The sequence below is a fragment of the Zeus faber genome (genome assembly GCF_960531495.2).
Source record: "Zeus faber genome assembly, chromosome: 2".
Lineage (NCBI taxonomy): Eukaryota > Metazoa > Chordata > Actinopteri > Zeiformes > Zeidae > Zeus > Zeus faber.
In genome coordinates this window covers 48,156,021-48,170,237 of record NC_137189.1, presented here as the reverse complement: position 1 = coordinate 48,170,237, position 14,217 = coordinate 48,156,021, and the positions used below count along the sequence as shown (strand labels likewise).

The 14,217-nt window shown below is 42.4% G+C and overlaps 2 protein-coding genes across 2 annotated transcripts in view; both read left to right on the top strand.

Moving 5' to 3' along the window:
• Nucleotides 1–3,660: 3,660 nt before the first annotated feature.
• gje1a (gap junction protein epsilon 1a) lies at nucleotides 3,661–6,635 on the top strand (the record flags this gene model as incomplete). Its single annotated transcript, XM_080024063.1, has 4 exons — nucleotides 3,661–3,699; nucleotides 4,329–4,511; nucleotides 6,050–6,247; nucleotides 6,438–6,635. The coding sequence occupies 4 exons, from the start codon at nucleotides 3,661–3,663 to the stop codon at nucleotides 6,633–6,635; spliced, it is 618 nt and encodes a 205-aa protein (XP_079880189.1).
• Nucleotides 6,636–11,240: 4,605 nt separating this feature from the next.
• vta1 (vesicle (multivesicular body) trafficking 1) overlaps nucleotides 11,241–14,217 on the top strand; it is a 58,575-nt gene continuing 55,598 nt past the window's right edge. Inside the window, exon 1 of the mRNA XM_079996844.1 lies at nucleotides 11,241–11,397. Coding sequence (XP_079852970.1) covers nucleotides 11,307–11,397 — 91 coding nt within the window. The 5' untranslated portion in view covers nucleotides 11,241–11,306. The remainder of the gene's footprint in view (nucleotides 11,398–14,217) is intronic.

Genomic DNA, 14,217 nt, shown 5'->3' with positions numbered 1-14,217 from the left:
GAGAGAGAGAGAGATGAGAGAGAGAGAGAGAATCCTGTCCGTATTTTAGTCTTTATCCTAATTTCTATTGTATATCTAAATATTGTTTTTAATTGCCATGTCTGCATTTTTTTTATTTGTATTTTTTTAAGCTTTACTGTGCTATATACACGCTGTATGTTTTTAAGAGCAATGTTTAACATTTTCAGATTTTATTTCATGTTATCTTGTCATTCATTTCTATAATAATTTATTTAAATCATTTTTAGTAAATTCAACATTTACATTTGTGTGTTTAGATTTCCGGTTATAATCGTAACTTTTTGTTTTTCTGTTGCCCTGGCAATGTAAACATAATTATATCAAGCCATAGAAACGGTCCAAAAGTGTGCGTCACTATCTTCGGGCAAACAAATAATGACCTAGAAGGATGGATATCCTGCAGTGCCGCTGTTACCTGACAATAGAATACAGATCTTTATCCATCTTGACGTCAGTAAAACATCCAATGTTGTCAAAACTTGAGACCATGGAAAAGCAAAAGGGTCCAAGCAATCAAACTACTGTATCGTCAATGCAATTTAACCATTCAGCAGTAACCCTGAGAGCATAACCTAGATGTACCTGAGTTAGGCAGGAAAAAAAACCAATTCTTTCATAATAAAAGCCTGCTCTGCTCCTCTGGTTCATGACAGGAAGAAGGAAAGCCAGTCTAGCAACACATGTTTTTTGGCCAAATCCATCTTTGATTTTGATTGAATAAAACAGAGCTTTATTTTGGTACTATAGGGGTTTTCTTCAAATGTAAAGGGGATTTAAACCGTCCTTTTTGCGGTCTCCTATTGGTTTGGTGCTCTGATTATTCCTGCATTGTCATCCGTCCGTTGTGACCATGGAGTTTTCAATGAAAACACAATTTTACCCAAATCCCATCAAATTGTCAATGCATGCCGGAACCGATGAGAGAAATTAAAGTTTTTAATTATGTTCTATAAAAGGTCACATCGTCAATGTTATCCTCCGTTTGCTCTGCAACATGGCTGCCGACACAGCCAGAGCAGCGCCGAATACCACCATCCAAAGGTCCAAACGGTCCAAAAAAACGTTCAACTGAGCCCGATCCTGGACCAGTTGGTGACTTTAAAACAAGGTCGTCGATCACAGTCATTAACCTGGAAACCCGACAGCGCAGCGTCGAGTTTTAAATAGGAGTCACTAGGTCCTTTATTTGGTCGAAAGATGGACCCAGCGTCCCATCTCACAAAGACTGGCTGCAACCCTGTTTGTGTCTGAGGGGTTTGGAATGATCTTTATGTTCCATCTTATCGGAAGCGTCGGCTGCCATGAATCATGATGTATAACAACAGAGTTCTCTGACCTGCGCTCCGGTCCGCCTGCCGCCCGGAGCGCTCCACCTTTATTTACAACACTCCTAATTTTGTGACCTCCGCCTCTATCTCTATCTCCATCGCTACCTCTGTATCACTGCTGTATGTGTCTATCGATCGCTCTATTCATGTCTGTCTTTGTCCCTGCCCCTCTCCCCCTCCCTCTCCCTCTCGCTCTCTCTCTCTCTCCCTCTCTCTCTCCACCCCTCCTTCTCCATCTCTACCTCTATCGCTATCTGTTGCTCCGTCCCCCGTCTCTATCTCTACCACTCTCTCTAATTAAATCTCTGTCTGCATCTCTGTCCCTGCCTATATCTCTATCACTGTCTCTATCTATACCTCTTTCTCTACCTCTATCTCTGTCCCTCCCTCCCTCTCTCTCTCTCTCTCTCTCTCTCTCTCTCTCTCTCGCCCGCTCTCTCCTCCCCTCCATCTCCATCTCCACCGCTATCCCTGTCCCTCCCTCACTCTCTCATTCTCTCTTTCTCTCTGGCTCTCTCCACCCCTCCTTCTCCATCTCTACCTCTATCCCTGTCCCTCCCTCACTCTCTCATTCTCTCTTTCTCTCTGGCTCTCTCCACCCCTCCTTCTCCATCTCTACCTCTATCTCTGTCCCTCCCTCTCTCTCCCTCTCTCTCGCTCTCTCTCCACCCCTCTATCTCCATCTCTACCTCTACCTCTCTCTCTCAATCTAATTCACTGCCTGAATCTCTATCACTGTCTCTATCTACACCTCGACTTCTACCTCTCTCTCTATCTCTATCTCTGTCCCTCTCTTTCTCTTTCTGTCTCTATCTCTATCCTCTATATCTAGCTCTACCTCTATCCCGGTCTCTATCCCCGCCTCCACCTTTATCTCTACATCTCTACCATCTCTTCTTTGTCTATCTTATCTCGTCTGATCTCATGTTGTATTTTGTAATTCATCACTTAAACACGCCGAGCCGGGGACGTTTTGTTAAGATGGGGGCGGGGGCCCCGACGCGGCGCGTGCCAAAGTTCAAGCAGGTTGAACTTTTGGTGCCGGCCGGCCGGGGCCATTGATGGCGACTGGAAGCGACGGGGGTCCGGAGCCCGTGCAGGGGTGGGGTTTAGCTGGGGGAATAAAGCGCCGGTGTCCCCACCACACACACTCCGACACGCTGCTGCTGGTGGAGACAAGGCACGTGCTGCCTCCCATCCACCATGCTCCTCTGTCCGAGGGGCCACGCGACTGCCACGCGTTCAGGAGCCCACGGGCTCTGAGAGAAAGAGGGGGGATGAACAACACGCCGCCAGGGTTACGGTTGGTGTGTGGACTTCCATTTTTACCGAGAAAAAAAAAACGTTTCTGATTCCGTTTTCGGTCGTTTCCCTTTGTGCTGATGCCGGGGTGACATCCGAGTGTGCCAGAGCCCGACCACGAGATCGCCTGCACCGCGGCAGCAGCAGCAGCTCCGTCAAGTTCCACTTAAGTTTCCTTTTATTTTTTATTTATTTATTTTTTTTTGTCAGATATTTTCCTGTCGTGAGGGTGTCCTGCTCCTTTACTGAAACCAAACAGACTTTGTTTATTTATTATCTTAGGCGATGAGCTTTGCGTTTCCTGAATTTTCGAAAACTTTTAACAAATAACGCTAATTTACTTAAATTTCGCGAATTCAACAATTTGATAAACAAGTCTCTTTGGAAATGGTAATAGAGAATTTGGACTTCATTTATTCAGTCTTAACCAAACTTATCTTACCGTAACCTATCTTAACTTATCTTCCATCTGGTCCTATAGCCTACCTCACGGGGTGCCGCTATATTGCGATGTATTTTTGTTTCCAGTCCCTGTGGCTGCATTGTGTGCAGCAGGAGTTGTGTTTTCGCTGACATGGTTCTATAGGGATTATTATGCAGCGACCACATGCCTCCAGGCCATTGTTTGCACTTCTCTGTTGTCCTTTTTCTACTGAGTGAGTAAATCGGTGGAGGGCGCGGATAAAAGGCCAAAATATGCATTGACACGGGCTTTCAGAGAGAGAGAGAGAGAGAGAGACATGGATGCCTAACAGACAACGTTGGAGTGACAAAGAACTAGGGATGGATAGATAGATAGATAGAAGAGGGGAGAGAGAAAGAGAGAGAGAGAGAGCGAGAGAGAGAGAGAGAGAGAGAGAGAGAGAGAAGGGGGGGGAAGAGAGAGAGGTCGATCCGAGATACAGCGTTTTTAGCCCTACAATGTGGGGCCTCTGGCTGGTGCCTGCAAATCGGCCATGAGGGCCCCGTGCAGCCCCGGATCTGAAAAGCGGAGAGCGTCAATCAAACCATGTCTTTAAATTATATTAAAAACTTCTATGAAGGATGTGTAAGTACTGGAAGAAAAGCCAAAGGAAAGCCCCTCGGTGGCGATCTGTTTGAGTTGACTTTATCTCAGCCTGGTGGTGGCCCCGTTCGCTTTTATTCAACATTTTAGGAGTTGGACGGGGGGAAAAGCGTCATTTTATATGAATCTTTCTTTTTTAATTAATTCATCTCGTGTCTCATTTCTAGCACTTTAGTTACTTTTAAATGATGGGTTTTGATTTTATAATTGTGGTATTTATGGCTGTGTCTGTTTAACAAGTGTAGTTTGGAAATGTTTCCTGTAAATGGGCTTTGTTTTTCCTTTGAATGAACAGAGACCCAATGAGCTGCAGCTGCAGCTTCATTTATCTGGCTGACAAAAGGGTTTTTCTCTTTGTCTACGATTCTCTGTTTTGTATGTATGTATGTATGTATGTATGTATGTATGTATGTATGTATGTATGTATGTATGTATGTATGTATGTATGTATGTATGTATGTATGTATATATGTATGTATGTATGTATGTATGTATGTATGTATATATGTATGTACTGGATGTATGTACTGGATGCATGTATTTATGTATGTATGTATGTATGTATGAATGCTTGTATGTATGCATGTATGTTTGGATGCGTGTGTCTGCAGCTCAGGCCTCCTACGGTGATCGGCCAGTTCCACACCCTGTTCTTCGGGTCGGTGCGGATGTTCTTCCTGGGGGTTCTGGGCTTCGCTGTTTACGGGAACGAGGCGCTGCACTTCAGCTGTGACCCCGACCGACGGGAGCTTAACCTGTACTGCTACAACCAGTTCCGGCCTATCACGCCACAGGTACCAATCTACACTAAATTGGACTAAACTATAACCTAGACTCAACCAATAATCTAGTTCAAAGACAGAGCAGAATTGAAAACCTAACTTGAGCTTAGCCCCTTATTACTGCTGTTAATAATACTTTGGTTACTGGCACTTCTCCCATCCTCTTATGAACTGTTGCTGATAGTTTGGTGTTGGTATTGACCTCCCCGTCTGAATCTGGCTAAGATGGAGAAAAGCTAGACACAAAAATTGTTCATTCTAGTTTCAGGACTCGTGATAGATTTTTGGTGATATTTTATTTGAACCTTTGTGCTGCCTTTTACACTACAGATCAGGACTAAGATGCCATAGTTATTGGACGTTTGGGAAATGAGGGTGGCATACCAGGCTGGACTTTAAAATGGTTCATCTCAGCAGAATATCCCTTCTGTTGACATTTCTTTCTTTCACATAAACACAATTTTAACTGTGGGGTTCCTCAGGGTTCACGTTTAGGCTCCATCGTCTTTCCCTCCTTTGAGCCCAATCAAAGCAGTGCTTCATTTCATTACTGAGCTGATGTATCTCACACTTAACCCTTGTGTCCTGTACTTTAATAATAACCTGTAAGCTTATCTTGAAGACATGAAATGTCTAATGGCCAAACATTTTCTTCAAACTAATTGCAGCCAGTCCGAAAATATTGCGTTTGTTACTCCTGCTACAACCTGCTGCGTTAGTCACCCCTGCATGTCCATGTCTGCAGTCAGTTCACCACAATGCAGCTCACAGGCTGTTGACCGGCACCAGAAAGAGGGATGCCGTGCTGGCCTCTCTTCATCGGTTGATAGGGTATTTTACAATGAACCGGGAGGTTTTGCTTCTGTTGAAGAGAGTTGAACACATTCTTACATTGTCCATCTCCTTCTCTCCCGAAACGAAAGACCTCTCAGGTCTGATCTCAAGCTTTTGGCTCTTCTGGGGGCTAAAACTAACGGTTGATTGCGCCCTTTCTATCGCTTCCTCAAGACTGTGGGACAGCTCTTTAATCACCATGCCACAAACACAGATTTTAGACTCAACTTTAAAGCCTACTTGTCTTCCTTAGCTTTTTAAATGTTCTTAATTTAGTTTTAGTATTACTCTTATGTAATATGTAATAGTTTTATTTTCGTATTACATTCTGCAGTTATTTGGTCAACAACAGTTCTTACCATACCACTGTGATATCTCAGTAATAATAGATACTGAGGAGCTACTGCTTAGCATACCGGGTAAAAGCAGGTGCCTGTGTTGTATTAAATCACAGTATTTTCAATCAGAAAAGGGTCACAGCCAACGAGTACCTTGATATCGTACCACTTTGGTATGAAATGCAAATCAGGCGAGCTGAATCATTACGTTAAAATGAGACTGGCTGCCTGCCAGCCTTTCTGTCTTGACAAACTACGTGTCTCTTCCTCTCTCCCCTCGTCTATACACTTCCCCCTCACTTACTCTCCTCTTTCCCTTGCCACCCTTTCTGTCACTTTTCCCCATCCCATCTTCTCGCAACCGCTCCGTCCGTGCAGGTGTTTTGGGCGCTCCAGCTGGTGACGGTGCTGGTTCCGGGGGCGGTGTTCCACCTCTACGCCGCCTGCAAGAACATAGACCAGGAGGACATTCTCCAGCGACCCATCTACACCGTGTTCTACATCATCTCAGTGCTGCTCCGCATCATCCTGGAGGTCATCGCCTTCTGGCTGCAGAGCCACCTCTTTGGCTTCCAGGTCTGTAAAGAGTCCACCAGAGCACTGCGACAAACACGAGAACAGCCTTTTATGGAGATGCTTTATGGAGTGTGATGAGGGGAGGTTGTCCGGCGTTGTGGGGTGCGAGACCTCCGCCCACGTAGGGACCAGATTTCGTCTATCGTCACTTTGAGTCTGTTCCCTGCCCCCCCCCCTCTCATTTCCCCAGGTGCACCCGCTGTACATGTGCGACGCCAGCGCTCTGGAGAAAACCTTCAATGTGACCAAGTGCATGGTGCCCGAACACTTTGAGAAGACCATCTTCCTCAGTGCCATGTACACCTTCACCGTCATCACCATCCTGCTCTGCGTCGCCGAGATATTTGAGATACTCTGCCGAAGACTTGGATATCTCACCAACCAATGACACCTTCACGCCTACCGATGGCGCCAACACACGCATGCAAAAATCACATATGAAACACACACACACACACACACACACACACACACACACACACACACACACACACACACACATACGTATATACGACTAAAGGAGAAAAGTACGTCACTGATTCAGCCATTTTTTTTAATGGCCTTCTTTTAAGCTACTGCTGAACCTCGAACAACCAGGAATCTTCTGTAAAAGGTAAAACCTCACGTGCGGTTCATGGCGACCATGTTGACTCGCAGAGTCAGAGGGTGTACACCCATGTCAGAGCTGGTCAGTCTGTCCCGCTGCTCTAGGTGGATGTCCTTGCGCTAACCACAGAGTGGACAGCATTCCCCATATCTTTGGGTCCTCGTATGGACAGAGACTGTGTACCTTCACCGCTGACATGTCGAGTGGGAGAGAAAAACAAATACTTGTGTACTTTTTGTGTTGTTTTTGTTCACACAGGATGACTGTCAGTACAGGTAAAAGACGGGTGTAAACTTTCCTTTCATGGCAGAATGCAATTCTATTGTTTTACCGAGATTTTTCCAATGGGAATAAAAAGCAAAACAGGCTACTCGTGAGTTGGGCCCAGGACGAGACACTAGACAAGAAACCCCCTAATTTTAAAGATTTAAATTATAATAATTTTAATAATATGAAAAGAAAACCATTGATTTGGGTTATATGATTAATTGTGTTTATTTGAGGTATACAAACCTGTTGGAATTGAAAGATTTAAAAAATACATTTTAAAATATAACCATTTCTCTGGCGTTAAGATCTGGAATGGATGGAAATTTCTGATCCATTCTACAGCAGCAAAAAAAAATATATTGAATTCTGAGCCGGCAGATTTATGATCAGTTTCCATGAACATCATGTTGACAGCAGTAAGATGTTCCCAAATTCGAAATAAAAACAACAAAAAACAGTATCTCTATTAAGTGAGGTTGTAAGATCATTTTAAGTATTTATTTGGAAATATTTTTTAACTCATTTTATTTTGGCGTTTTGCCTGTGTTTTCTACTTATAGGATCATGGACAAGGTCGCTGTTTACACCCCTCTCAATTTAAAAGGGCCTTTTCTGAGCTTGTGGTATTACACATGATGCTTTTTTTGAAATTTAGATTCATTGTCACTGTAGGTGTATTTTAAAATGATTACCTCTCTTGTTTTGTTATGTTTTTATCAGACATCCATCCAACTTTTGTTATGAGGTCTTCAGCTCAGTGTTTATCATCTCAGGTACCATATTGCATTACCAGTCGACATGGAGTCAGAGTCCTTTATCAAATCCTAATTTTGAATTTAACCCGAGAAAAGGAAGTAATCACTCATCTTACACAGGGGGGACCGCTTGGGGTCCCAAAACCGTGTATCTGTAGATTGTCTGTGAGTATTCGAGAGGATTTGAAAAAGGTCTGTGAGTCCTTGTGGTCTGTGGAATTCTGCGTTCTAGTATCTGTGACTGGAAAATGGTTTTAAAACTTGCCTCTCAACAAACTGGTCAGAAGCCGGGCTCAATGCCCGTTCATACGAATGAAAATGTCCCTGTTTGTATCTGCATGGTTGAATGGAGAATGAAAGACATTTCAACTCCTGTGTGATCTCGAACCACTGACCATAAGTCCCTGCTGCCTGACCAGAGATCTTCTAAAAAAACTTTTTTTTTTTTTTGTGGAGTCAGAATCAAACATATTAGTGCCTATAACATGCAAATGCATATTACATGAATTTTTCTTGGCGATTTTTTCATTGTAGCGTTTATAACAATAACAAGCAAAGGGAATCTATCACAATGAGAATCTACAGAGCTGTGTAAAGCACTGAGCATGTGATGGTTGGTGCTCGACCTGCTAATAGTCTGGCTCATACAATTTTAGGAAACATACTTATCTGATAGTATGAGATTAGTGCCATGTTCAAATGCCTAAGAAGCAGAATCGCTCCCGAATCTGGCTTCTGTGATATAGTCACACACTATACGTCTGCTTGCGATCCAACTCCTGGCCTTTGTGGTCCCGGGAGATCCTCCGACAGTTTCTTAAACGCGAAAGCCGCCATGCGACCCCAAAAACCAAACAAAACAAAACACACAAATGAACGAAGGAACGAAGGGAAGACTATTTTGCCCGCGCGACTCCGGACTCCCGACTCATTCAAAAGATCAGTTCACCGCGAAACGAATGGTTTGCGAGTCCTGCACCAGTACTGTATCCTCCTCTCCCCATCTTTCCCACCTGACTCGCCTCGTTCTCCTGCTGCGATTTTCCTTTTTCTGTTTACCGAGAAAGCCGACATCTACAGCCCAGAACGGCCAGCCGTACCTCCTCTTTAGATGTTTAATCCAGAGTTTAACCTATTTGGAGGAATATCTTTGCTCAGGTTGGTCTCAGCCAAACTGTACCATCAAACATTTTATCCTACGGCTGTTGTTGACTCTTTAACCTCAATGGAGAACGGATTTGTAGTTTGTCCATGAAGCTGAAGTTAACAGTGATAAAGGAAATGACTATTCAATTGCATGGGAGATAAATCATGTCCGATTACTGGTAAATATATTTAAGTGAACGGTGTTCTAATTAACTGCTGTGGAACATATAATTTTTAGGGACTTACAGCTCATTGATAATGTCTTATTCATAACTCATTATCTCATTTGAATGTTTGATTTTTGCCCCTGTTGTAACATATAGTTTAATGAGGAAAAGAAAGGTAACTGAGCCTCATTCCATTTTCTACTGACTGATTTGTTGGTCTTTTTTTTTTTTGACTCATTCTCACCTGTGACTCACCATTGCCGCTGTCCACCACTGGTCAGCTTTGTTAAATAAAAGGGGCACGTTTTACGACCAACACGTTTTGTTTTAACAAAATCCTTCATCATTCGTCACTTCGTCATTGTTGTTTGTCTTGTCTTGAGATGATTTATTAAAAATGTCTACAGTTTTCTGTGTTTTTCTATTGATAGATAGCCAGACAGACAGACAGACAGACAGACAGACAGACAGACAGACAGATAGATAGATAGATAGACAGATAGATGAATCTGAATGAATGAATCTCTTTCTCTTATGGGACCTAGTGTGACAACTGGTGTGTGGAACTGAGTCAGCAGCATCAGGAAGGTTCCAGGCAGCGTCGGTGCCCAGTCAGTAACTGTGGATGGTCATCACTGTCGGTCATTTGCTAAAGTTCTCATCTAATGCAAACAAACCTTGTCCACGCCGCCCTTGTGTGTAACACTCAACACTAAGCAAAAGGGGAAAAAAAAAGATCAAGAATGGTTTAATTAGATTATCAAGATTATCAACCTTTAGTCAAGTCCAACTGAGAAATCAACATACATTGATCGGCCACAACATTAAAAGCACCACTAATAACCACTAATGTTGTGTAGCTCCTCCTCGTGTCACCTAAACAGCTGTGACCCGTGGAGGCATGGACTCCACCAGACTCTGAAGGTGTCCTGTGGTATCTGGCTCCAAGACGTTAGCAGCAGATCCTTAAATCCTGGAAGTTGGAGGTGGGGCCCTCATGGATCAGGCTTGTTGTTTCAGCACCTCCCACAGATGCACAATCGGATCGGACCCTAACTCCACCCATCCACATCATGTAGAAGAAAAGGTGGTTCATCAGACCAGGCCACCTTTTTCAATTGCTTTGGTCGGTGGACAGGGGTCAACATGGACACTCTGAGAGCTCCCATACGCAGCAAGCTGCCATGCACTGTATGTTCTACACCTTTCTATCAGAGCAACATTCACCTTTTGCACCACTTTGTGCTACAGTAGTTCTTCTGGGGGATCGAACCAGACGGGCTAGACTTCACTCCCCACGTGCATCAATGAGCCTTGGGCCCCGTGACCCTGTCGCCGGTTCACCGGTCGTCCTTCCTTGGACACTTGTACTGCAGGGAACAGCCCACAAGACCTGTGCTTGTGGAGATGCTCTGACCCAGTTGTCCAGCATCACAATGTGCTCCTTGTCAAAGTGGCTCAGATCCTTACGCTGCTTCAACACATCAACAACTGACTGTTCACTTTTTGCCTCATATATCCTCTTGACAGGTGCCACTGGAACCAAATGATCAATATTATTCACGTAACCTGTCAGTGGTTTTAATGTTTTGGCTGATATATATATATAAATAAATAAATAAATATATATAATATATATAATATATGTATAGTTTTATTTTGTTTATTTTGTGTATTATACATGTATAGTATGTATAGAACAAACAATACAATGCATTGGAGAAACATTAAACTGGATAAAACAATATCGATACAAGTGAAGCTTAATTAAACAAAAATAATAAATTGTTAGATGTGACAAACATCAATAAAATAAATGTATAACAAAGGCAAATAATAAGTGAAAAAACAATTAAAAAAAATATATTATTTGGTTTTTTTTTGTTGTTGTTATTTGTTTTCCACTTATTATTTGCCTTTGTTATACATTCATTTAATGACGTCTGTACCGTCACTTGTTCTGTGTTCTGCGGTACACCGGATGACGTCACAGTACCAGAGCGTTTCTATTGGACGGGCACGCGGAAGTGAAAGAACGGGGTGCAACGCTTCCTGCTCCCACTCTCATTGATGGCTCCTCTTATTCCTGTGCCCTTTTAAATAACAAACAAAACATGGCTCTACCGCCGCAGCTGAAGTCACTCCAGCACCACCTCCGAACCGCTCAGGAGCACGACCAACGCGACCCTGTGGTGGCGTACTACTGTGAGTTCGCCGCCGAGTTGTGTATGGTTGTTGGTCGTTAGCCTTAGCACGCTAGCTGTTGCTAGCGTCCCAGCTTTGTTTACATGTGTGGCTGGTTGACGTCTGGTCGTCTCAGGCCTTTCGACGATAACGAAATCATAACACAGCTACAGGGGGTTGGAAAGGGTTTCGTATGCTACTGGATCATGGTGGTTTTCAGTGTATTGTGTATTCACTTTCATGCGTTTTGTGTAAAGTTCTGACTAGTCAACAGTAATTAAGGTGGTTGGTCAGTTAAGAATTATAAACAAATACAATTATTTATATATATATATCTTCAATGCAAAATACAGTACATACAGAATAAAGAAAATTTGTGGCTATGACAGGGACGAATTGATAGTATGGATGCAAGTATTGACTGCAACACTACCTATACTATTTTTTGTTGTGATTTATAATCAGGGTTCTGCATTGCAGGATCACAGCAAGTTACAGTATGCCCTGCCGTTAAGGTACTTTTACTTGAATCACTTTGCCTCAGGGTGTTTGTACTTCTACTGAAGTGAATGTTTTGAATACACCTTCCACCACTGCTAGCCTGCAAGCTCTCAAGATAGCCGGTGTGTTGGTTTGTTCAGATAAATTGGCTCATAATTTCACCAGCCAAAGTCCACTAGCATTAGACTGTTGGCTGGCACAAATTCCTCGCCACCCGCCCTGATTGCTTGTCTTACATTGTTTAAAATCTTATCATTGAGCTTTTCTGGACGAACTGCCTCAGCCGTAAAGAATGGACTCCACCCAATTACACTGCGAGATCACTTGACTGCAGGATCATGACTAAACACTTGGGAACTTTACTTGACATATCTGCATCTAACTGCATGCGTTAAAGTGGTTCACAAGGGAGGGGGTTTATATTTCAGTTAGTCTGATTAGCTGTTATTCAAATTAAATATACTGTGATGCCTGTTTTGGTCTAATGTTATTGTGGATGGTGTAGTGATTGTCATGATAACTAAAAATGTCTTTTTGAGCATCTGACGCGCTCCCTTATTTTTTTTTTCCACTTTTCAGTCACTGCATGTAAGTACTCACATCTGATTTAGTTTATCCACTAGGGATGGCCAGATATCGATATCAAGGTCAATATTGTTTAGTTAAAATAATGGATAGGATCAACATTCTTTAAAAGAAGTAATCTTGGTTCTATCTGTATTCTCTGCGAGTGTCAATTCACTAACACTAGCCACATTTAAATTCACTTTTAAGTCTCTTATCTTATTAATTCGAAAGAAATGGCTCAAGCTTCTTTATAGCAGAAACATCTATATGCTTCTATATCTATCACTCCAATTTAATAGCTTTCTAGCCTGCAGTTGGGAAACTGTTTGGTTGTTGCTTTGCAACCCTGTGGAATCCTGAGGAACTACCTCAATTGGCAGTGCTGAATAAACAGCCATTCTTTATCTTTTGTCAGTGATCTTGCCATGCCGTCTCTCGGCAATTAGTTTGTTTTTTATCTATGGTCTATAACGTCTTTGTCAAGGAGTTCTCCCCAAAACAACTTTAAGTGATGTGATTGGGCCTGCAATTTTTGGTGAATGCCCTGAGGAACCCTGGCATCTTGATAGCCTGCCAAAAGCCCATCCTTCAAATGCAGTATTTAAGATTCACCAGCAGTGCTTCTATGGTGTTTTGTTTTTTTCAACCTGTGCTGTCAGCATGCTGGGCATACAACACAAAGCATTTGTTCCATTGCATCGAGGACAGAGTTAATCTGCAAATGGAGTTCAACTTCTCAACCCCGCAATGCCACTCTTATATTCATTCCTTAATCATCAAGAACTGCTGCAACAACTCTGTCCTGTTCTTCTTTGGTGTTCACCCAGAACCTTCTAGTGTTATTCCCAATAATTTTTCTTATCTTTATGTTTTGTCGTGTTTTGTTTAGAAACAGGAATGACAATATCTAGATGCTTAACAATGCTATTTTGATATTTCATATAACCCTTAATGAAATGGATTTGTTAGAGTTACTCTCTTCCTCGAGCGGCGGTCATTGTTTTATTGCTGTGGTGACGCATCACTCCTGGAGGAATGCTGAGAAAGCAGCCAATTGTCATCAGCTCCCATTGCAGGCAGTGATCATGCAGTGCTGCAATTAATGAAAAATATTTAAGAATTTCTCTGACAGTGGAAGTCGACCTACCCAACGGGGTCTCCACACCAAAATGTTCCACCAGCAATGGTTTGAATTACACTGCAGAAGTTGATGACCTGATTAAATTGCCGTTGGGCAGAAAGCCTGTATGATTTTCAATAACGTTACATAACTATGAATACTATCTATTGTTCCTAAAGAGTTCGTTTTTGAAAGTTGCTTTTAAAATGCAGTGACATTACATTAATAATGAATGCTCTCATTAATAATGGATACAGTGTTTCTTAATACTTGTACTCCTAGGGGTCATTTGGGTTACTGCATCGGGTACTCCCAAAAAAAAAAAAAAGTGTTTAAAATATTGGTTATATAAAATGTTAAAAAAAAAAACACAAGAGCTATATACAGAAATTGATTTATTTAAATTTTCTTTTTTTCTTCTCCCAATGGCAGTGAAGGGGGTACTCAGCTGAAAAAAGGCCTTGCCAAGAGAGGGTGCACTACTAAAAAAGTTTGAGAACCACTGTTCTAATACAACGATTCCCAAGCTGGAGTGCTGGACCGCCATAGGGAGTCAAAGTGAGAACAAAATCCATGACTATATACAGTATTTTCTAATTTATTGAATTCCCTTTGTTCTCTCTACCATGAAAATGGAACAAACAAATGGCCTT